The sequence below is a fragment of the Bombina bombina genome, chromosome 5 (assembly GCF_027579735.1).
Source record: "Bombina bombina isolate aBomBom1 chromosome 5, aBomBom1.pri, whole genome shotgun sequence".
NCBI lineage: Eukaryota > Metazoa > Chordata > Amphibia > Anura > Bombinatoridae > Bombina > Bombina bombina.
Genome location: NC_069503.1, coordinates 45,047,566 through 45,074,261, shown reverse-complemented (window position 1 = coordinate 45,074,261; position 26,696 = coordinate 45,047,566). Strand labels below are relative to the sequence as shown.

Here is a 26,696-nt window from a genome sequence, read left to right as displayed (position 1 = left end):
AGAAGGAACGTTTGTTGCACAATTTGGATGTAGTTCGTGCTCTAAAATTCTATTTAGAGGCTACAAAGGATTTCAGACAAACATCTTCCTTGTTTGTTGTTTATTCTGGTAAAAGGAGAGGTCAAAAAGCAACTTCTACCTCTCTCTCTTTTTGGCTTAAAAGCATCATCAGATTGGCTTATGAGACTGCCGGACGGCAGCCTCCTGAAAGAATCACAGCTCATTCCACTAGGGCCGTGGCTTCCACATGGGCCTTCAAGAACGAGGCTTCTGTTGATCAGATATGTAAGGCAGCGACTTGGTCTTCACTGCACACTTTTACCAAATTTTACAAATTTGATACTTTTGCTTCTTCTGAGGCTATTTTTGGGAGAAAGGTTTTGCAAGCCGTGGTGCCTTCCATCTAGGTAACCTGATTTGCTCCCTCCCATCATCCGTGTCCTAAAGCTTTGGTATTGGTTCCCACAAGTGAGGATGACGCCGTGGACCGGACACACCTATGTTGGAGAAAACAGAATTTATGTTTACCTGATAAATTACTTTCTCCAACGGTGTGTCCGGTCCACGGCCCGCCCTGGTTTTTTAATCAGGTCTGATGATTTATTTTCTCTAACTACAGTCACCACGGTATCATATGATTTCTCCTATGCAAATATTCCTCCTTTACGTCGGTCGATTGACTGGGGAAGGCGGAGCCTAGGAGGGATCATGTGACCAGCTTTGCTGGGCTCTTTGCCATTTCCTGTTGGGGAAGAGAATATCCCACAAGTGAGGATGACGCCGTGGACCGGACACACCGTTGGAGAAAGTAATTTATCAGGTAAACATAAATTCTGTTTTTCACGTTGGATATATTACTACATATTGGTCGGTACTACATATTGGTCTGTATTATTATCACTATCTGTATTTGTGGTATTGTCTCCATTAAAGACTCTTTTCACGTTGGATATATTACTACATATTGGTCGGTACTACATATTGGTCTGTATTATTATCATTATTTGTGTTTGTGCTACTGTCTCCATTAAAGACTCTTTTCACGTTGGATATATTACTACATATTGGTCGGTATTATTATCACTATTTGTGTTTGTGGTACGGTCTCCATTAAAGACTCTTTTCACGTTGGATATATTACTACATGTTGGTCGGTACTACATATTGGTCGGTATTATTATCACTATTTGTGTGTGGTTTTTGTTACACATTTTATTTTTAGTAAATACAAAATGTCTGACAGTGAGGATCTGTAGAAAGTACAATATCAATACTGTAGTATTAGATTTAAATTACATATAAACAACTCTTATTTAACATTTGTGTAAGTGCTGCTCTTTTATATAAATAATAGAAACAATACAATGATTATAATATATTTGTAAGGTTGTTGTTTGTCCCACTCATAAATAGATTGTCTACTCCTGAGCTTATACTGTACTTGTAAATTTCTGGAGAGATAAATATTTAAGGTGCAACACCCACAGAGCTAAGTGTACTAAATGCTTGTGCTGAATGAATAGCACATATGTAATAACCTAAACAGCTGATCTGTATCACATGAATTGTTATGCGTGCCTTTAATTATACCATACGTACAGTTAATCAGAACCATTATTTATTATTATCTGTCTAAACCATTTAATATACTTTTTACAGACACGGCCAGAGCACTGATTGATATCAGGTATTGATGTAACTGGAGTGAATAATGGAACCTTCTTCCTGAGCACAGACAATGGAGCCTGTTATCAGCATGAACTCATATGTGTTAGGTGAGTAAAATAGATATTATGCTGACTTTAATTACTGGGAAATAGAATAAATCACTCACTAAAGAAATATAAACTATTATATTTATATCTGCACCTTTTAAGAACATTTGTGTCATCACCTGCTCTCAGGTCACCTGCAACTCTACCTTCCCCTGCCCTGATCCAACTCATGGAACACCCATAACTACACTTACGCCTACCTTGTTCCCATATGTGGAACACCCAGAACGTCACCAGTAAGTGTTCCCCACCCCAGAACCGCCACTGATTTGTGTGCTTAATTTCAAAGTGAGTCTTATTAAACTAATACATTTTTGGCTGATTATATAAATTAAACAACTGCAACCGCAAGCTAAGAAGTATCATAAGATCACTGCTCCTTTAGCCTTTCAAATCATCTCACACTAATTATTAGTCTGTGATGATTAAGATATCATATTTTCACTCTACTGGTTGAGCATGAGCCGGGCAGTGCTGTATGTGCATTTGCTTGTGCAATGTTAAATAAGGATGGTAGATGCCACCTATATTGCCCAGAATACAGATACTTTTTTTCCCTTGTTGAGAACATTATCCACCTGCACCTTATTTAATGGGGCGCTATAAATTGTTTTAATCAGTAATCAGTGGTTTAGTTTATTATGATGTAGAAATATTTACATTATTTGTTTCTCTTTGTTTAAATTTGTGATTTACAGGTTAATCAATTTAAAAATAAACACAAAACAGAAGCCATTTTATGGAATGTAAATAAATAATATGATTTGTGTAAGACGATATTTTAAAGAATAAACTTTCTTTATTCCTTTTCTTTTTATGTAGACAATCACTTGAATAGTTCATACTCATCCTTTACTACAGGAAGCATCAGAATGATACCACAGACTCCAAAAGTCTTAGACACTAATGACTATTCACAAACATTGGGGATATCAAAACAGATATTTAAAGGAGATGGAGAATTGTCAGGAACTGGGCAGCAATCATTATATACAGAGAGTAATTTAGTCATCAAACAAGAGGACAACAATTATGCCTTATCTAGTGAAATGATTATCCCAGAGGATAAACCACACACATTTACTGAGTGTTCAAAACATTTAAAAGAAGGGGACAGTCTTAAGTCGAGCCAAATAATTCATACAAATAAGAAACCTTTCAAATGTACAGAATGTGAGAAAAGATTCACATGCAATTTGCATCTCATTGAACACCACACAGTTCACACAGTTGTGAAACCTCACACGTGTACAGAATGTGGGATATGTTTCACATCTAAAGGAAGCCTTAAGTATCACACAAAGACCCACACAGGGGAGAAACCTTTCACATGTAATGAGTGTGGGAGATGTTTCACATCCAAGGGAAATCTCATATCTCATGAAAAGACCCACACAGGGGAGAGACCTTTCACATGTACAGAGTGTGGAAAAAGTTTTAGACAAAAGAGCTTTCTGAAAAGCCATGAATGGATTCACACAGGGGAAAAGCCTTTCACATGTACAGAGTGTGGAAAAAGTTTTACACAAAAGAGTTTTCTGAAAAGCCATGAAAGGATTCACACAGGAGAAAAGCCTTTCACATGTACAGAGTGTGGAAAAAGTTTTACTCATAGGAGTAATCTGAAAACTCATGAAAGGAGTCACACAGGAGAAAACTGTTTCATATGTAATGAGTGTGGAAAAAGTTTTACAGCAATGAGTAGTCTGAAAACTCATGAAATGATTCACACAGGAGAAAAGCCTTTCACATGTACAGAGTGTGGAAAAGGTTTTACAGTTATGAGTAATCTGAATAATCATGAAAGGAGTCACACAGGAGAAAAGCCTTTCACATGTACAGAGTGTGGAAAAAGTTTTACTGATAGGAGTAATCTGAAAACTCATGAAAGGAGTCACACAGGAGAAAACTGTTTCATATGTAATGAGTGTGGAAAAAGTTTTACAGCAATGAGTAGTCTGAAAACTCATGAAATGATTCACACAGGAGAAAAGCCTTTCACATGTACAGAGTGTGGAAAAGGTTTTACAGTTATGAGTAATCTGAATTATCATGAAATGAGTCACACAGGAGAAAAGCCTTTCACATGTACAGAGTGTGGGAAATGTTTTACACAAAAGAGTCATCTGAAAAGGCATGAAAGGATTCACACAGGGGAAAAGCCTTTTACATGTACAGAGTGTGGGAAATGTTTTACACAAATGAGTAATCTGAAAAGTCATGAAAGGATTCACGCAGGGGAAAAGCCTTTTACATGTACAGAGTGTGGGAAATGTTTTACACAAATGAGTAATCTGAAAAGTCATGAAAGGATTCACAAGGGAAGAAACCTTTCACATGTTTAGAAAGTGGAAAAAGGGGTTTTATTGAAATCAGGTATCACATAACACCAAATATTTACACACAAATAAAGTTTATATACACAGTGTACAAACCTTTTTACAATTATCCTAACGAGGACAAACTCTCTAAAAAGAAGCATCAAAAAGGATCCTATTGTAAATAATACTTTCTAAATCCCAGTTATAAAAGTCCCAGATTGGAAGTGCTCTCCTGCTGTCCTTTGTTCCTCTATATATGTGAACCTCAGTTTCTCTCATATCAATGTGATAGAATCCAAACACCACACAGGAATATACAGATCTCTCCTCATACTGACCAGTTTACACAACCATTCACCACCAAAGCACCCCCAGTGTTGTTTATAAAATATGCCAGTGTTAGGAGTTGTACGTTTGATTTACATAAGGGAGGAAATAATTACATTTACAGAATAAAGGAGTCTTTATATGAATAGAGTGTTAGAGAATTATATAAACAAGAACATCAGTCTCAAATGATTGACATCTGGGAGATATATTTAATGTGCACATCATGTGGATAAACCTTTTCTTATAGCAATAGATGCTTAGCATTGTACATGTTATATACCAGAGGAATTACTGAGGGGAAACTGATTATATTTAATGAGACACAATATCAGTAACCGGTACATACGTGATCATAATCAGTTTAATTTAACTGGCTACTATAACCTACATGTATACTGGGTATGTAATATGTGTGTCATGTGATCATAATCAGTTTAATTTAAATGGCTACTATAACCTACATGTATACTGGGTATGTGATATGTGTGTCATGTGATCATAATCAGTTTAATTTAAATGGCTACTATAACCTACATGTATACTGGGTATGTAATATATGTGTCACATGATCATAATCAGTTTAATTTAAATGGCTACTATAACCTACATGTATACTGGGTATGTATATATGTGTGTCACATGATCATAATCAGTTTAATTTAAATGGCTACTATAACCTACATATATACTGGGTATGTAATATGTGTGTCATGTTCTGTAACTTGATATTATGTCTGTTAGATGTTTTCATGTTAGTTAGAAGCCACAAGAACTGATAATAGCACATACTGTATATATAAAGGGAACATTATATGTCTGATAAATCCTTTTGTATCAAGAGCACAAGTGTTAGGTATATTTATACCATTGTGTGCATATATCATGTAATGCTGCTGTTTACTATATAATGATATACAATGTTTTTTCATGCAAATAAAAATGATTGGAATCCAGACCAGTATTTTGTGTTTTTTGTATAATTAAAAACACAATATCACAGAATAATTAGGAAAACATCATAAAAAACAGAAGCCAAATCTGACAGTGAAAGTTAAACGCTGATAATTTATATAGAGCAGCAATTTTACCCAACTTTCTAATTTATTTCTATTATCTAATTTGCTTTGTTCTTTTGGTATCCTTTGTCAAAGAGTAGACCTCAGAGGCTGATATTCGATTACGGATGTGCATTTAGCACTCTGTGCAGCAGTGCTTGTAACTATGTATAACATTGCTATAAATGTTGTTGCAATCTCTGCTGCGTAAAGACACGTGCACACTCCTGAGTAAACCTATGAGTACTCTTTAACAAAGGATACCAAGAGAACTAAGCACAATTGATAATATAAGTAAATTAGAAAGTTGTTTGAAATATCATGTTCTATCCAATCTATTTAAGTTTAATATTTACTTTACTGTCCCTTTAACAGTACATAAAACAATATCAAATTAACCCCCGACCTACACCAACCCAGATTATTAATCAGCAGCAAGACTTTATACACAGACATTTTCTGTTACTTAAATCGTACTTAAAGGGATAGGACATTAAATGTTGATGATTCAGATAGAATGTGTCATTTTAAGACACTTTAAACTTCACTTCTGTTATCAAATTTACTTTGTTCTCTTGGTATCCTTTGCTAACAAGAATATGTACATATTCCCAGCAGCAGAAAGTTACTACTGGGAGCTGACTGATGATTGGTGGCTACACACATGACTCTTGTCATTGGCTCACCAAATATGTTCAGCTAGCTCCCAGTAGTACATTGCTGCTGTAAAGCTGACTTCAACTATGTGTTTAATCTAGTTGCAAGAGTTAAATCATAGTTATATACAATCAGTGGTACAATAATAAACTGATCTAATATATTTTTTATATCCCTTTAATTAATAACAGAAATAATTAATACAAATTATATTCTAGGTAATCAATATCTTGTTAGATTTGTCACAATGTTATCTTCATTAAACAAGGATTCACAACAAGATAGCACAAAGCTAGATCTGACTAAAGGGACAGTAAACACCTTGAGACTGTAATATAAACTGACTAATTATTCCTAGGAAAACAACTATACCGTATACTTTCATTGTCTAATAGTATTGTTATATCAGCTGTGTGCCGGGATATTATCTGTGTGTCACAGACGTACAGTGACTAATAATGCAATAAACACATAGAAATAACTTCACTGACTCACTATTTAATTTTGAGACTGTAATATAAACTGACTAATTATTCCTAGGAAAACAACTATACCGTATACTTTCATTGTCTAATAGTATTGTTATATCAGCTGTGTGCTGGGATATTATCTGTGTGTCACAGACGTACAGTGACTAATAATGCAATAAACACATAGAGGTAACTTCACTCACTCACTATTTAATGTCCAATAATATTGTTAGATCAGCTATGTGCCCGGATATTATCTGTGTGTCAGACGTACAGTGACTAATAATGCAATAAACACATAGAAATAACTTCACTGACTCACTATTTAATGTCTAATAGTATTGTTATATCAGCTGTGTGCCGGGATATTATCTGTGTGTCACAGACGTACAGTGACTAATAATGCAATAAACACATAGAAATAACTTCACTCACTCACTATTTAATGTCTAATAGTATTGTTATATCAGCTGTGTGCCGGGATATTATCTGTGTGTCACAAACGTACAGTGACTAATAATGCAATAAACACATAGAAATAATTCACTGACTCACTATTTAATGTCTAATAGTATTGTTATATCAGCTGTGTGCCGGATATTATCTGTGTGTCACAGACGTACAGTGACTAATAATGCAATAAACACATAGAAATAACTTCACTCACTCACTATTTAATGTCTAATAGTATTGTTATATCAGCTGTGTGCCGGGATATTATCTGTGTGTCACAGACGTACAGTGACTAATAATACAATAAACACATAGAAATAACTTCACTCACTCACTATTTAATGTCTAATAGTATTGTTATATCAGCTGTGTGCCGGGATATTATCTGTGTGTCACAAACGTACAGTGACTAATAATGCAATAAACACATAGAGGTAACGTCACTGACTCACTATTTAATGTCTAATAGTATTTTTATATCAGCTGTGTGCTCGGATATTATCTGTGTGTCACAAACATACAGTGACTAATAATGCAATAAACAGATAGAAATAACTTCACTCACTCACTATTTAATGTCTAATAGTATTGTTATATCAGCTGTATGCCAGGATATTATCTGTGTGTCACAGACGTACAGTAACTAATAATGCAATAAACACATAGAAATAACTTCACTCACTATTTAATGTCTAATAATATTGTTATATCAGCTGTGTGTCGGGATATCTGTGTGTCACAGAAGTACAGTGACTAATAATGCAATAAACACATAGAAATAACTTCACTCACTATTTAATGTCTAATAGTATTGTTATATCAGCTGTGTGCTGGATATTATCTGTGTGTCACAGAAGTACAGTGACTAATAATGCAATGAACACATAGAAATAACTTCACTCACTATTTAATGTCTAATAGTATTGTTATATCAGCTGTGTGCCGGGATTTTATCTGTGTGTCACAAACGTACAGTGACTAATAATGCAATAAACACATAGAAATAACTTCACTCACTCACTATTTAATGTCTAATAGTATTGTTATATCAGCTGTGTGCCGGGATATTATCTGTGTATCACAAACGTACAGTGACTAATAATGCAATAAACACATAGTAATAACTTTACTCACTCACTATTTAATGTCTAATAGTATTGTTATATCAGCTGTGTGCCGGGATATTATCTGTGTGTCACAGACGTACAGTGACTAATAATGCAATAAACACATAGAAATAACTTCACTGACTCACTATTTAATGTCTAATAGTATTGTTATATCAGCTGTGTGCCGGGATATTATCTGTGTGTCACAAACGTACAGTATCTAATAATGCAATAAACACATAGAAATAACTTCACTCACTCACTATTTAATGTCTAATAGTATTGTTATATCAGCTGTGTGCCGGGATATTATCTGTGTGTCACAGACGTACAGTGACTAATAATGCAATAAACACATAGAGGTAACTTCACTCACTCACTATTTAATGTCTAATAGTAGTGTTATATCAGCTGTGTGCTGGGATATTATCTGTGTGTCACGATTGTACAGTGACTAATAATGCAATAAACACATAGAAATAACTTCACTCACTCACTATTTAATGTCTAATAGTATTGTTATATCAGCTGTGTGCCGGGATATTATCTGTGTGTCACAGACGTACAGTGACTAATAATGCAATAAACACATAGAAATAACTTCACTCACTCACTATTTAATGTCTAATAGTATTGTTATATCAGCTGTGTGCCGGGATGTTATCTGTGTGTCACAAACGTACAGTGACTAATAATGCAATAAACACATAGAGGTAACGTCACTGACTTACTATTTAATGTCTAATAGTATTGTTATATCAGCTGTGTGCCGGGATATTATCTGTGTGTCACAAACGTACAGTGACTAATAATGCAATAAACACATAGAGGTAACGTCACTGACTCACTATTTAATGTCTAATAGTATTGTTATATCAGCTGTGTGCAGAGATATTATCTGTGTGTCACAAACGTACAGTGACTAATAATGCAATAAACACATAGAAATAACTTCACTCACTCGCTATTTATTGTCTAATAGTATTGTTATATCAGCTGTGTGCCCGGATATTATCTGTGTGTCACAGACGTAGAGTGACTAATAATGCAAAAAAAACATAGAAATAACTTCACTCACTATTTAATGTCTAATAGTATTGTTATATCAGCTGTGTGCCGGGATATTATGTGTGTCACAGACGTACAGTGACTAATAATGCAATAAACACATAGAAATATCTTCACTCACTATTTAATGTCTAATAGTATTGTTATATCAGCTGTGTGCCGGGATATTATGTGTGTCACAGACGTACAGTGACTAATAATGCAATAAACACATAGAGATAACTTCACTCACTATTTAATGTCTAATAGTATTGTTATATCAGCTGTGTGCCGGGATATTATGTGTGTCACAGACGTACAGTGACTAATAATGCAATAAACACATAGAGATAACTTCACTCACTATTTAATGTCTAATAGTATTGTTATATCAGCTGTGTGCCGGGATATTATGTGTGTCACAGACGTGCAGTGACTAATAATGCAATAAACACATAGAGATAACTTCACTCACTTTTTAATGTCTAATAGTATTGTTATATCAGCTGTGTGCCGGGATATTATGTGTGTCACAGACGTACAGTGACTAATAATGCAATAAACACATAGAGATAACTTCACTCACTATTTAATATCTAATAGTATTGTTATATCAGCTGTGTGCCGGGATATTATGTGTGTCACAGACGTACAGTGACTAATAATGCAATAAACACATAGAAATAACTTAACTCACTCACTATTTAATGTCTAATAGTATTGTTATATCAGCTGTGTGCCGGGATATTATCTGTGTGTCACAGACGTACAGTGACTAATAATGCAATAAACACATAGAAATAACTTCACTGACTCACTATTTAATGTCTAATAGTATTGTTATATCAGCTGTGTGCCGGGATATTATCTGTGTGTCACAAACATACAGTGACTAATAATGCAATAAACACATAGAAATAACTTCACTCACTCACTATTTAATGTCTAATAGTATTGTTATATCAGCTGTGTGCCGGGATATTATCTGTGTGTCACAAGCGTACAGTGACTAATAATGCAATAAACACATAGAAATAACTTCACTCACTCACTATTTAATGTCTAATAGTATTGTTATATCAGCTGTGTGCCGGGATATTATCTGTGTGTCACAGACGTACAGTGACTAATAATGCAATAAACACATAGAAATAACTTCACTGACTCACTATTTAATGTCAAATAGTATTGTTATATCAACTGTGTGCCGGGATATTATCTGTGTGTCACAAACGTACAGTGACTAATAATGCAATAAACACATAGAAATAACTTCACTCACTCACTATATAATGTCTAATAGTATTGTTATATCAGCTGTGTGCCTGGATATTATCTGTGTGTCACAGACATACAGTGACTAATTATGCAATAAACACATAGAAATAACTTCACTCACTCACTATTTAATGTCTAATAGTATTGTTATATCAGCTGTGTGCCGGGATATTATCTGTGTGTCACAGATGTACAGTTACTAATAATACAATAAACACATAGAAATAACTTCACTCACTATTCATTGTCTAATAGTATTGTTATATCAACGGTGTGCCGGGATATTATCTGTTTGTCACAAATGTATAGTGACTAATAATGCAATAAACACATAGAAATAACTTCACTCACTCACTATTTAATGTCTAATAGTATTGTTATATCAGCTGTGTGCCGGGATATTATCTGTGTGTCACAAACATACAGTGACTAATAATGCAATAAACACATAGAAATAACTTCACTCACTCACTATTTAATGTCTAATAGTATTGTTATATCAGCTGTGTGCCGGGATATTATCTGTGTGTCACAAGCGTACAGTGACTAATAATGCAATAAACACATAGAAATAACTTCACTCACTCACTATTTAATGTCTAATAGTATTGTTATATCAGCTGTGTGCCAGGATATTATCTGTGTGTCACAGACGTACAGTGACTAATAATGCAATAAACACATAGAAATAACTTCACTGACTCACTATTTAATGTCAAATAGTATTGTTATATCAACTGTGTGCCGGGATATTATCTGTGTGTCACAAACGTACAGTGACTAATAATGCAATAAACACATAGAAATAACTTCACTCACTCACTATATAATGTCTAATAGTATTGTTATATCAGCTGTGTGCCTGGATATTATCTGTGTGTCACAGACATACAGTGACTAATTATGCAATAAACACATAGAAATAACTTCACTCACTCACTATTTAATGTCTAATAGTATTGTTATATCAGCTGTGTGCCGGGATATTATCTGTGTGTCACAGATGTACAGTTACTAATAATACAATAAACACATAGAAATAACTTCACTCACTATTCATTGTCTAATAGTATTGTTATATCAACGGTGTGCCGGGATATTATCTGTTTGTCACAAATGTATAGTGACTAATAATGCAATAAACACATAGAAATAACTTCACTCACTCACTATTTAATGTCTAATAGTATTGTTATATCAGCTGTGTGCCGGGATATTATCTGTGTGTCACAGACGTACAGTGACTAATAATGCAATAAACACATAGAGGTAACTTCACTCACTATTCCCTTTTGTCTCTGGTTGAATTATAGATCCGTATGCAGAAAGAGCGTCCCACTCACTTGCGCTACTAGTCACTTCCGGTCATGGCGAGTTTCCTGTGTAGCTTTAGGTTACCTCCGGCAGCTGCACGCCAACACTTCAGTGTTACAAAGGGTCCCCACTGTTACAGTGATTCCTCTATTCACTACATATAAACTGTAATAAACAAACAGCAGGGAACAGTCCTATGGATTAAGGCGACTTTATTAGAAAGATGCAGCATTATCATGACCTCTTATTGTTACTTTATCAGAGACGTCTGACAAAGCGCTTGATGAGCGAAATGCATAAGAATATTCCTGATAATGCTGCCTTCTTTCTAATAAAGTAGCTGTAATCCATAGGGTTGTTCTCTGTCATTTGCTTTATTTATTATATTTACCTTCATTATTTATTTTGCCCTATTTTCCTGTAATTTAAGCCTAAAACTTTTGTATTTTTCAGTCCTGAAAATTGAAAGTGCACATAGCAGCATCACATATCTGTCCCTAATTGTCCTCAGCAGAAAAGATCAGTTTACAAACTGCAAACTGGGTAGAGGTTGTTCATTGAAAACAAATGCAGCAAACACAGTTTACATTTTTTTCTAGTAACATATGGGGGCCCATTTATCAAGCTCCGTATGGAGCTTGAAGGACTGTGTTTCTGGCGAGCCTTCAGACTCACCAGAAACACCAGTTATGAAGCAGCAGTCTAAAGACCGCTGCTCCATAACCTGTCCGCCTGCTCTGCGGAGGCGTACAGAACTCACCACAAATCAACCCGATAGAATACGACACCCCCTGCTACAAGAGCTGCTGGTGCAATGCTGAATGCGGAGAGCGTATTGCTCTCCGCATTCAGCGACGTCTGTTGGACACGATCCCCTGATCAGATCATGTCAGACAGGCATTTAATAAATAGGCCCCTCAGACTCCACTGATCTATCTATTAGAGAACTACAGAAAAATGTTTTAACAACACAAAACAACATAAAACATTTTAGAATCACATTGGTAAAATGAGTTGTGTAAATGTGTATATGATTAATATTTACATCTCTGTTATGTTAAAGAGACACTAAAGTCACAATGAGACTGATTCCTATAGACCGTGTGATTTTAAGTGACTTTCCAATTTACTTCTATTATTATATTGTACTCAGTCTTTATATAGACACTTTATGAGGCACCAGCTACTACTGAGCATGTGCAAGAGTTCACGGTCTATATGAGTCTGTCACATGATTGGTGTATGAGTCCGTCACATGGCTGATGGCTGTCACATGATTTAGGGGACCGGCAAATTAAAATACATTTTGAAATCTACCTAAATTGAACAAATCTAAATCAGAAATACTCTGGCCCATAACTCTGTAAGAAAAAAAAACTCCTGTTAAAATAGTTTCCAAAATATTTAGGAATTAGAATTTCCAATAATCCTAATCTCTGGTTTGAGTTAAAGGGACAGTCTGCTACAGAATTTATATTGTTTAAAAAGATAGATAATCCCTTTATTACCCATTCCCCAGTTTTGCATAACCAAAACTGTGATATTAATACACATTTCCAGGCCCGGACTGACCATAGGGCATACCGGGCAAATGCTCGGTGGGCCACCGGTTACTTAGACCCGCCCACTATTACCGCTTCACTGTGGCTCTTAATTTGCTCCAAATTTTTATTTATTTAACCCCTTTGTGTATAGCCCTGGGTTTCATAAATTGTATGTTTTGCAATTTGCTCGGTTGTTTCCTTTATCTGCTGCTATCTGTAGGGAGTACAGCATGCCGTTTCCTCCCTGACACAGCTGTGACACCGCAGTTAGAACCATGATTTGGTGCCTGTTATCTGACAGCCGAGGGGATGTGAGTGGATAGTAACTAAATGCTGCTGAGGGGCTTCACAAACTGGGGCTTTTATTCTAATTACTTTAGTTCAGAACATGCCTCTGCTCTTATTAAGGATTATGATATCTGTGAAGTCTGACACTGTATAATGGTCATAGATACATTTTGCATACATGTAAAATATACAAGACCCTTTTTATTCTATATTTATAACAACGTTATAAGACATTTTGCACAAACGGTGAAATAAGAGACACAAAAAATAAATACATTGAGGTAACAATGAAATAAATATAAATGTTGCACAAATTGCGGCATTTTGTTATAGACACTTTTATTTTTTTAGCAGTCAGAAACCATATCAGTTGGTGTTTTATTATTATTATTATTATTATTTTATCTATCTACTTACTTGTATTGAGTGTGGAGTTCAATACATTGGTCTCACAACAAGGGAGACTCGAGATAGAATCAGGGAGCATGTCTCCAACATAAAAGCTGGAAAACTGACAACACCTTTGGTACAACATTTTAAGTTGTCACACAATAAAAGTGCCAACTCTCTAAGATGGACCATTATAGAATTGGTCAAATGCAAAGAAAGAGGTGGAAATAGAGACAGGTCATTGGCTAAGAGAGAGGTCTATTGGATACACAGGCTCAAGACTAGAGTTCCTGATGGACTAAACTGAATATGATTTGATTAATTTCTGGGAGTAGAGGTCCTGGGTCTGTGTATCCAACATAATCAATACTTACAATTTTGGTCCTTTATGCACTAAGTATATGTCTTTCATTTGGTCATCAGATATATTGTATATTGACAAATTCATTTATTGAATTATGAGTAAGATTGACTCTTATTAAATGTTATTAATGTATAGCTACCTCTAATTAAGAGTGAATTTTCACTCTAAATATTGGAAGTAAATATTCTTTGCTGTATTCAGCACATACATTATATTATTTCATACTGTGTATTTTGGTGCTTACACAAGTCAGAGCAGAATGCCCAAACAGTATCAGTACTAGATCTAACAGGTTTATTATGTATTTAAAATTTACCACAGTAGATTGTTTAAGTACATAGGTTTATCATTCTACATATTCACTCTTGTATATAAGTTTAAAGGTGAATGGGGAACGCAGACATTTTTGATTAGTACATTTCAACAGCATATTATGCGCCCCTTTGTTAAGGATCTATCTATTTTAAATTGCCTCATATTTTAGATTAATGTTCTGCATGCTCTTTTCAACAAATATCAGCTGACAATTTGTATATAAATTTCAAAGTTTGACAATGTGAGTTATTGCTATTTGTATGGTTGTGTTTCATACGGTTGTAACTATGGCAATAGTGGGTGTGTGTGAGCTCCACTACAGGTAAAGTTTTTTTTTCTTTTAACCAATCATTATGCATTAACAAGCATAAATGGCTGATGGTAACCTGAGACTGTAGCTACGATTACGACCTTTTGAGCCGAAACGCGTCAGCAGTCAGTCCCTGGAGTGGAGCACACACCACTCACATAGCCACTTGTACTTTACCTTTTGTTACCTTCCTTTGGAAGGAAGCTTTTACTCTACAATAAAGATTTTCTACATTGATTACCGGGATTACGAGTGCACCTCATTCTGTGCTTTGTTTGGATTTCTTGAAACAGAGGTTGCACAGTAACCTTTCGGGAATCCTTCCCTGCACCCACCCTTTTCATCCTCCTTACCGAATTGTATGCAGTGCCCATAACGGTGACCGAGAGTAAGGTCCAGGAACCGGAAGTTGGAGACGTATGATTACGTCACACGCCATCAGTGAATGAGCCGCGGGAGAGTGTACAGTCGACCGGAGCAGTAATTTTTTGGTTGAAATTACCAGACTGGTCGCGAATGCTTTGGGAAAGCAAGTGTAAGGTTGTTTTTCTGTACAGAGGCCATTCAAGATTTGGCGTTGTTTACATCCTGCATTAAAGGTAAGATGAGCGGAGGAGGGAGATCCTGAGGCTATACACATATACTAAATGGTATTTTTGTGATACTATTGGATATTGACTTTTGGAGAACATAAGTGCTGACACACACAAACTTATAATAGGTGTTTTATTAAAGTAAAAGTATTAAACTAATCAAAATTAAGTAGCTTTCCTGTATGTCATTTGAGAAACGTATATTTTTATTTTTAGCAAAGTGAACGTACTATGTATATATATATATATATATATATATATATATATAGTGTACAAATGTGTGTGGGGGCAGCGTCCCTCTTTGGCTCTATCAAATGTTGGGAGGTTTGGGAAGGACATTGCATGTGCCGTGTCACGCGGTGCAGAAGCATCACCTGGCTATAGTGCTATAAAGGCTATAGTGAGAATAGGAAATTAAAAAACTTTCTTGCACTGCCAAGTGTTAGGTATGCTTAAACTCCTATGATATTCCCTCTATGAATATCATATACAAATGTATGGAATGAAAAGAAAGGTTTTTTTGGAGTTTTAGCGCAAATAAATGCCTAAACCTGTTGAGGTGATTTGTATATATTTAGGAGTGAGGAGAAATAGAAAAAATATAATAAATTAATTAATTAATTCAATGCTAATACTCCAGACCTTACTTAATGTAATGTTGGGGTACAGTCCCTATTTGGGAATTATTGGCTAAACCGTAAATTAGTCTTATGCGGTATTAGTTGAAACATCAAAATTCTCTGTAGGTGTAATATAAATAAATACGTTTATTAGATGTACTAGTAAGATAAATTATAATATAAATGAGTATATTGGATATACTAATAGGTTAAAAAACAATCTAAAAGATATGATAAGCAATTAGTATATTCCAATATGAAAAAGTTATTGACATAAAATTGATATAAAATTGATATATTCCGTTAATACCTCATTATAAGAGCAAAGTAAAACTAATACAATAAAAATAATATTAATACAATAAAATGCAGTCGGCCGACTGATTACAAAAAAATCCTATTTTAGTGTATAGAGTTCATAGAATTCATCAGTAAATGTTTCAACTGAAAAAATAGGCCCGGGGATAACGGGTGAAAACAAGGTTTGAATAGTTGTTTGATCCTCTCACTGTATGCCCGTTTTAAACAGAGCTAACCGGTCTTTGAGCCTATTGCAGGTGATCCTTGTGCTTTTTAGTTTAATAGCAACTTGTCACAGTCGCAACCCAATACTGTGTATAGAAGTCAATATTTCAGGGCTCTACGGTCTTGGAGTGCGAGGACAGCGTAGTGTGATGCATGAATTCTACTGAAGACAACGCGGTAGAAAGCGGTCTCAGAGTGTGGTGGAGTTTTTCACTTACTGTCTGCCTCTGTCGATTGTCACAAGCCAATTCTGGAGCCTGGGTTACTTTAGTCTCTGTGAGGTCCGGGTGTCTGGTCCGGGTGGTTTCAAGGTTTTTCAGGCTCTATGGTCTCGCGTTCTATTTTGTGTCAGGGTCAGAAACAGTGATCAGCAGCAATGTTCAGATGGATATCAGACTTATAGATCCTCCAAATGACAGGTAAGGTAGTTTCAGCACAGAGGCTGAGTTAGTTCAAAGCAGTAGGAGCTACGCGTTTCAGTGGTATACATTAGCCTTTTTCAAGCTGTACTGCTAAACGAGTCTTTTTGGCGGGTTTTTATACCTTTTTTTTTTAACAGCTTGCATCTGAGCAGATATATTATCCATCTGTTACTGATTACAAGCATCTATAATGAGGGTGCTAGCACCAAACATAAGTGCACTTAGGATATTTTCACAGGATAATTACAAAGTATCTACTTCATTATGGTATTTCACTTCATTAACACTACGCTTCTCTATTTTGAGACTTGTATGCAAATCTAAAGATTTGTAGAGTCAAAATACAATTGACAGATAGAAAAGAGTATGCAAGTCAAAGTTGAATTGACAAGAAATAATATAAGGTATAAATAAAATAAAATAATATAAGGTGTAGTTTGGGGATAGAAATGTTTTCACCTCACCCGGGTTAGCTTCCCCATATTCAAAATTTTAACAAATTATCATTCCATTTGTTAGATCTTTGTTAGATCAGGTTAGATCAACTGTTTTTTTCGTTAGATCTACTCTAAAATATGAAATATTAACAATCTTTTTCAGGGGGGGCTAACCCGTAGCCAGCCCCCCCTCAACAAAAATTTGGACAAAATGTTATTGATTATGATAGCTCCATGTTAGATCAGGTTTGATCAGCCAAAGGTTTTGTTAGATCTAGTCTAATTACTGAGATATTGCATTTTTGGACCAAATTTTATTGATTTTGATAGATATACGTTAGATCAGATTAGATCAACAGTTTTTTTTGTTAGATCTATCATGCAAGCTGTGGTATTCACAATCCTAGTTTGTGTGCGGGGGAGGGGTGATCCCCGGGTTAGCCCCCCTCAACTGAAATCTGGACCAAATTTGATTGATTTTGATAGATATACGTTAGATCAGGTTAGATCAACTGTTTTTTTTGTTAGATCTATCACGCAAGCGGCGGTATTAACAATCCTATTTTGTGTGCGGGGGAGGGGTGATCCCCGGGTTAGCCCCCCCTCAACTGAAATCTGGACCAAATTTTATTGATTTTGATAGATATACGTTAGATCAGATTAGATCAACAGTTTTTTTCGTTAGATCTATCACGCAAGTGGCGGTATTCACAATCCTAGTTTGTGTGCGGGGGAGGGGTGATCCCCGGGTTAGCCCCCCCTCAACTGAAATCTGGACCAAATTTGATTGATTTTCCTAGATATACATTAGATCAGGTTAGATCAACTGTTTTTTTCGTTAGATCTATCACGCAAGCAGCAGTATTCACAATCCTAGTTTGTGTGCGGGGGGAGGGTGATCCCCGGGTTAGCCCCCCCTCAACTGAAATCTCGACCAAATTTGATTGATTTTAATAGATATACGTTAGATCAGGTTAGATCAACTGTTTTTTTGTTAGATCTATCACGCAAGCGGCGTTATTAACAATCCTATTTTGTGTGCAGGGGAGGGTGACCCCCGGGTTAGCCCCCCCTCAACTGAAATCTGGACCAAATTGTATTGATTTTGATAGATATACATTAGATCAGGTTAGATCAACAGTTTTTTTCGTTAGATCTATAACACAAGTGGCGTTATTAACAATCCTATTTTGTGTGCGGGGGAGGGGTGATCCCCGGGTTAGCCCCCCCTCAACTGAAATCTGGACCAAATTTGATTGATTTTGATAGATATACGTTAGATCAGGTTAGATCAACAGTTTTTTTTGTTAGATCTATCACGCAAGCGGCGGTATTCACAATCCTATTTTGTGTGCGGGGGAGGGGTGATCCCCGGGTTAGCCCCCCTCAACTGAAATCTGGACCAAATTTGATTGATTTTTATAGATATACGTTAGATCAGGTTAGATCAACTGTTTTTTTCGTTAGATCTATCATGCAAGCGGCGGTATTAAGAATCCTATTTTCTGTGTGGGGGAGGGGTGATCCCCAGGTTAGCCCCCCTCAACTGAAATCTGGATCAAATTTGATTGATTTTGATAGATATACGTTAGATCAGGTTAGATCAACTGTTTTTTTCGTTAGATCTATCACGCAAGCGGCGGTATTCACAATCCTAGTTTGTGTGCGGGGGAGGGGTGATCCCCGGGTTAGCCCCCCTCAACTGAAATCTGGACCAAATTTGATTGATTTTGATAGATATATGTTAGATCAGGTTAGATCAACTGTTTTTGTCGTTAGATCTATCACGCAAGCGGCGGTATTCACAATCCTACGCCTAGATATAGAGTTGGGCGGTAGCCGTGAAAACCAGCGTTAGAGGCTCCTAACACTGGTTTTTAATGCCCTCTGGTATTTGGAGTCAGTCAGGAAAGGGTCTAACGCTCACTTTCCAGCCGCGACTTTTCCATACCGCAGATCCCCTTACGTCAATTGCTTATCCTATCTTTTCAATGGGATCTTTCTAACGCCGGTATTTAGAGTCGTGGCTGAAGTGAGCGTTAGAAATCTAACGACCAAACTCCAGCTTCAGAAAAAAGTCAGTAGTTAAGAGCTTTTTGGGCTAACGCCGGTTCATAAAGCTCTTAACTACTGTGCTCCACACTACACTAACACCCATAAACTACCTATGTACCCCTAAACCGAGGTCCCCCCACATCGCCTCCACTTGATTAAAAATTTTTTAACCCCTAATCTGCCGACCGCCACCTACGTTATACTTATGTACCCCTAATCTGCTGCCCCTAACACCGCCGACCCCTATATTATATTTATTAACCTCTAATCTGCCCCCCAAAACGTCGCCGCCAGCTACCTACAATAATTAACCCCTAATATGCCGACTGCAAAGCGTCGCCACCTACGTTATCCTTATGTACACCTAATCTGCTGCCCCTAACACTGCCGACCCCTATATTATATTAATTAACCCCTAATCTGCCCCCCACAACGTCGCCGCCACCTTCCTACACTTATTAACCCCTAATCTGCCGAGCGGACCGCACCGCTGCTATAATAAAGTTATTAACCCCTAATCCGCCTCACTCCCGCCTCAATAACCCTATAATAAATAGTATTAACCCCTAATCTGCCCTCCCTAACATCGCCGACACCTAACTTCAAACATTAAACCCTAATCTGCCGACCGGAGCTCACCGCTATTCTAATAAATTTTTTAACCCCTAAAGCTAAGTCTAACCCTAACACTAACACCCCCCTAAGTTAAATATAATTTAAATCTAACAAAATAAATTAACTCTTATTAAATAAATTAATCCTATTTAAAGCTAAATGTGTAAAATAAACCCTAATATAGCTACAATATAAATAATAATTACATTGTAGCTATTTTAGGATTAATATTTATTTTACAGGCAACTTTGTATTTATTTTAAACAGGTACAATAGCTATTAAATAGTTAAGAACTATTTAATAGCTAAAATAGTTAAATAATGACAAAATCACTTGTAAAATAAATCCTAACCTAAGTTACAATTAAACCTAACACTACACTATCAATACATTAATTAAATAAAATACCTACAATTATCTACAATTAAACCTAACACTACACTATCAATAAATTAATTAAATACATTATCTACAAATAAATACAATGAAATAAACTAACTAAAGTACAAAAAATAAAAAAGAACTGTTACAAAAAATAAAAAAATATTTACAAACATTAGAAAAATATTACAACAATTTTAAACTAATTACACCTACTCTAAGCCCCCTAATAAAATAACAAAGCCCCCCAAAATAAAAAAATGCCCTACCCTATTCTAAATATAAAAAGTTCAAAGCTCTTTTACCTTACCAGCCCTGAACAGGGCCCTTTGCGGGGCATGCCCCAAAGAATTCAGCTCTTTTGCCTGTAAAAAAAACACATACAATACCCCCCCCCAACATTACAACCCACCACCCACATACCCCTAATCTAACCCAAACCCCCCTTAAATAAACCTAACACTAAGCCCCTGAAGATCTTCCTACCTTATCTTCACCATACCAGGTTCACCGATCCGTCCTCGGAAGTCTTGATCCAAGCCTCGGAAGTCTTGATCCAAGCCTCGGAAGTGTTGATCCAAGCCCAAGCGGGGGGCTGAAGAGTGACGTCCATCCTGGGGCTAAAGTCTGGATCCAAGCGGCGGCTGAAGAAATCCATCATCGGGCTGAAGTCGGAAGTCCATCATCGGGATGAAGTCTTCTATCAAGCCGCATCTTCAATCTTCTTTCTTCTGGAGCGGAGCGGAGCCATCTTCTTTCCAACCTCTTCAACCGACGCCTACTCGCCGAATGAAGGTTCCTTTAAGGGACGTCATCCAAGATGGCGTCCCTTGAATTCCGATTGGCTGATAGGATTCTATCAGCCTATTGGAATTAAGGTAGGAATATTCTGATTGGCTGATGGAATCAGCCAATCAGAATCAAGTTCAATCCGATTGGCTGATCCAATCAGCCAATCAGATTGAGCTCGCATTCTATTGGCTGTTACGATCAGCCAATGGAATGCGAGCTCAATCTGATTGGCTGATTGGATCAGCCAATCGGATTGAACTTGATTCTGATTGGCTGATTCCATCAGCCAATCAGAATTTTCCTACCTTAATTCCGATTGGCTGATAGAATCCTATCAGCCAATCGGAATTCAAGGGACGCCATCTTGGATGACGTCCTGTAAAGGAACCTTCATGCGGCGAGTAGGCGTCGGTTGAAGAGGTTGGATCCGCGTCGGTTGGAAAGAAGATGGCTCCGCTCCGCTCCAGAAGAAAGAAGATTGAAGATGTGGCTTGATAGAAGACTTCATCCCGATGATGGACTTCCGACTTCAGCCCGATGATGGATTTCTTCAGCCGCCGCTTGGATCCAGACTTCAGCCCGAGGATGGACGTCACTCTTCAGCTCCCCGCTTGGGCTTGGATCAAGACTTCCGAGGCTTGGATCAAGACTTCCGAGGACGGATCGGTGAACCTGGTATGGTGAAGATAAGGTAGGAAGATCTTCAGGGGCTTAGTGTTAGGTTTATTTAAGGGGGGTTTGGGTTAGATTAGGGGTATGTGGGTGGTGGGTTGTAATGTTGGGGGGGGTATTGTATGTGTTTTTTTTACAGGCAAAAGAGCTGAATTCTTTGGGGCATGCCCCGCAAAGGGCCCTGTTCAGGGCTGGTAAGGTAAAAGAGCTTTGAACTTTTTTAATTTAGAATAGGGTAGGGCATTTTTTTATTTTGTGGGGCTTTGTTATTTTATTAGGGGGCTTAGAGTAGGTGTAATTAGTTTAAAATTGTTGTAATATTTTTCTAATGTTTGTAAATATTTTTTTATTTTTTTATAACTTAGCTCTTTTTTATTTTTTGTACTTTAGTTAGTTTATTTCATTGTATTTGTTTGTAGATATTGTATTTAATTAATTTATTGATAGTGTAGTGTTAGGTTTAATTGTAGATAATTGTAGGTATTTTATTTAATTAATTTATTGATAGTGTAGTGTTAGGTTTAATTGTAACTTAGGTTAGGATTTATTTTACAGGTGATTTTGTAATTATTTTAACTATTTTAGCTATTAAATAGTTCTTAACTATTTAATAGCTATTGTACCTGGTTAAAATAAATACAAAGTTACCTGTAAAATAAATATTAATCCTAAAATAGCTACAATATAATTATAATTTATATTGTAGCTATATTAGGGTTTATTTTACAGGTAAGTATTTAGCTTTAAATAGGATTAATTTATTTAATAATAGTTAATTAATTTCGTTAGATTTAAATTATATTTAATTTAGGGGGGTGTTAGTGTTAGGGTTAGACTTAGCTTTAGGGGTTAATCCATTTATTACAGTAGCGGCGAGATTCGGTCGGCAGATTAGGGGTTAATAATTGAAGTTAGGTGTCGGCGATGTTAGGGAGGGCAGATTAGGGGTTAATACTATTTATTATAGGGTTATTGAGGCGGGAGTGAGGCGGATTAGGGGTTAATAACTTTATTATAATAGCGGCGCGGTCCGGTCGGCAGATTAGGGGTTAATAAGTGTAGGCAGGTGGAGGCGACGTTGTGGGGGGCAGATTAGGGGTTCATTAATATAATATAGGGGTCGGCGGTGTTAGGGGCAGCAGATTAGGGGTACATAGGGATAATGTAAGTAGCGGCGGTTTACGGAGCGGCAGATTAGGGGTTAAAAATAATATGCAGGGGTCAGCGATAGCGGGGGCGGCAGAATAGGGGTTAATAAGTGTAAGGTTAGGAGTGTTTAGACTCGGGGTACATGTTAGGGTGTTAGGTGCAGACGTAGGAAGTGTTTCCCCATAGCAAACAATGGGGCTGCGTTAGGAGCTGAACGCGGCTTTTTTGCAGGTGTTAGGTTTTTTTTCAGCTCAAACAGCCCCATTGTTTCCTATGGGGGAATCGTGCACGAGCACGTTTTTGATGCTGGCCGCGTCCGTAAGCAACTCTGGTATCGAGAGTTGCAGATGCGTTAAAAATGCTCTACGCTCCTTTTTTGGAGCCTAACGCAGCGATTCTGTGGACTCTCAATACCAGAGTAAAAAAAAAAAAAAAAAAAGAGGAGAAAAGTTGGGAATGTGAGAAAAAATAAAATAAAGGAAAAGAATAAAAAGACAGATACGTAGGTCGGAAACCCAATACAGCAAGCATAAAAAGAAAACTCTGGCGAAATTTAGATCTGAGTACTAATTTAGCCAATAAATTATTTGAATAAGAGACACTCATATGTAGGCTAATGCGATGTGGAACTACTACAGCATCTAGTAGTATAAATTCAGTCATATACACAGGAAAATTACTGTATTTAACCTAACAAATATGAAACAGGTTCAATTAAAGTTAGGTGTCTAGCTTTAATGTAGACTAATAACTGTGATTGAGTTACTTAGCAATACCTTACTCAGTATAGTAAAAAGGTAAGTATAGTGCTACATACTTAGTCTATTATTTGTTAGAGAGCTCAAAATACTTTAAGAAATCCAACATAGAATTTACTCGACAAGTTAACAGGTTCCAAAAGGAACAGAAGAGAAGAAAGAGAGGAAAACAAGTTATCACATAATTATCAACTCAGTATAGTATACACAAATATATATGAACAGTATATGTCAATCAGCTGATTTCAAATATTGGCAGTCGTTAGGTTACTGAAGGCAATTGTGTAGAGGTCTTGCCAATTCCAACCCAAAGTAACAGCCTTAGAGGGCAGCCCCTATAAGCAACCTGTAGAGCAGTATAAAATGAAACGCCTAACGGCAACTTGTTAAGTTCCAACTGTAGGTTACTCGAGAGTTCAGGGGTTATATACCAGAAGGCTCATGGTACCTATAAAAAAGCCCAGCAGCAGAGCCCTCTAACAGTGCACAACAAAATGCCCTGCACACACAAAAAGGAAAAACCTCAAGTGGGTGAGGCAAAGCTTGATAGGGATGAAGGCTTGGACTCTATGAGAGACTCTTGCTAAAGTGTCGCAGTCCCCTCGTGTCCTCTTGCAAATCTCCCCCTTTTTTTCTCTTTCCCTTCCCTCCCCTTTTCTTTCTCCCTTTCTCTTTCCTTCTTCCATTTTTTCCTCTTTCTCCTTCCTTTCCTTTTTCTTTCTTTAAGAAAGCAACACGTCCCAACACCAGCTTATATTCTTATGCATAAAGGGCACACACAGTAACACAAATCCAAATGCAAAGGCAAGAAGATAAGACGTGGCCTCAGAGTTTGTGGAACTTCCAAGTTTAGGACAACCAATTTACTGGATGGCCAATGATACTTCGAAAAAGGCCCATCAACAGAGTCCTCTGGGAGTGCACATCAGAGTGCCCTGCACACACAAAAAGTTAAATTTCAGGCCCGGGACCACACGATCCCAAGCTGCAAGCAGCTGCTGTTACTCACTCCAGTAGCTTACAGAATTCTAACCCCAATGTGGTTTCCATCTGCGGTCGTGGCACTCTGACCACTAGCTGTGTAGGTGACTTTCACACGCCCGTCGTGTCTGTCAATGATAGGCGTCTAGGATATCCCGACCAAAGCAGGTACTCTTCGGCCAAGGAAAAATGGCGTGTCAGCGTGGATGTGTCAAGCCTGGTTCGGGGAGCTCACAACCATGCTGTGCTCGAGTCTCCTCCTACCGGAAGTCCCACTCCTGTGCTGGTGTTAATAATATATATTGTATAGCTGTTATGTGCTAGTGTTAAAAATATATATTGTGTAGCTGTTATGTGCCAGTGTTAATAATATATATTGTGTAGCTGTTATGTGCCAGTGTTAATAATACATATTGTGTAGCTGTTATGTGCTAGTGTTAATAATATATATTGTGTAGCTGTTATGTACTAGTGTTAGTAACATAAATTGTGTAGCTGTTATGTGCTAGTGTTAATAATATATATTGTGTAGCTGTTATGTGCTACTGTTAATAATATATAATGTGTAACTGTTATGTGCTAGTGTTAATAAAATATATTGTGTAACTGTTATGTGCTAGTGTTAATAATATATATTGTGTAGCTGTTATGTACCAGTGTTAGTAACATATATTGTGTAGCTATTATGTGCTAGTGTTAATAATATATATTGTGTAGCTGTTATGTGCTAGTGTTAATAATATATATTGTGTAACTGTTATGTGCTAGTGTTAATAATATATATTGTGTAACTGTTATGTACTAGTGTTAGTAACATATATTGTGTAGCTGTTATGTGCTAGTGTTAATAATATATATTGTGTAGCTGTTATGTGCTAGCGTTAATAATATATAATGTGTAACTGTTATGTGCTAGTGTTAATAAAATATACTGTGTAACTGTTATGTGCTAGTGTTAATAATATACTGTATATTGTATAGCTGTTATGTGCTAGTGTTAATAATAGATATTGCGTAGCTGTTATGTGCTAGTGTTAATAATATATATTGTATAGCTCTTTTGTGCTAGTGTTAATAATATATATTGTGTAGCTGTTATGTGCTAGTGTTAATAATATATATTGTGTAGCTGTTAAGTGCTTGTTTTATTAATATATATATATATATATATATATATATATATATATATATATATATATATATATATATATATATATATATATATAGTGTAGCTGTTATGTGTTAGTGTTAATATTATATATTGTGTAGCTGTTATGTGCTAGTGTTAATAATATATATTGTGTAGCTGTTATGTGCCAGTGTTAATAATATATATTGTGTAGCTGTTATGTGTTAGTGTTAATAATATATAATGTGTAACTGTTATGTGCTAGTGTTAATAATATATATTGTGTAGCTGTTATGTACTAGTGTTAGTAATATATATTGTGTAGCTGTTATGTGCTAGTGTTAATAATATATATTGTGTAGCTGTTATGTGCTAGTGTTAATAATATATATTGTGTAGCTGTTATGTACTAGTGTTAGTAACATATATTGTGTAGCTGTTATGTGCTAGTGTTAATAATATATATTGTGTAGCTGTTATGTGCTAGTTTTAATAATATATAATGTGTAACTGTTATGTGCTAGTGTTAATAAAATATATTGTGTA

The 26,696-nt window shown here is 36.2% G+C and overlaps 1 protein-coding gene across 1 annotated transcript in view; it reads left to right on the top strand.

Annotated features, from left to right (window-relative positions):
- Nucleotides 1–1,656: 1,656 nt before the first annotated feature.
- The window catches only part of LOC128661278 (zinc finger protein 585A-like), a 67,458-nt gene continuing 42,418 nt past the window's right edge, over nucleotides 1,657–26,696 (top strand). Inside the window, exons 1-2 of the mRNA XM_053715551.1 lie at nucleotides 1,657–1,775; nucleotides 2,598–4,108. Of these exons, the coding sequence (XP_053571526.1) occupies nucleotides 1,739–1,775; nucleotides 2,598–4,108 (1,548 nt within the window). The 5' untranslated portion in view covers nucleotides 1,657–1,738. The remainder of the gene's footprint in view (nucleotides 1,776–2,597; nucleotides 4,109–26,696) is intronic.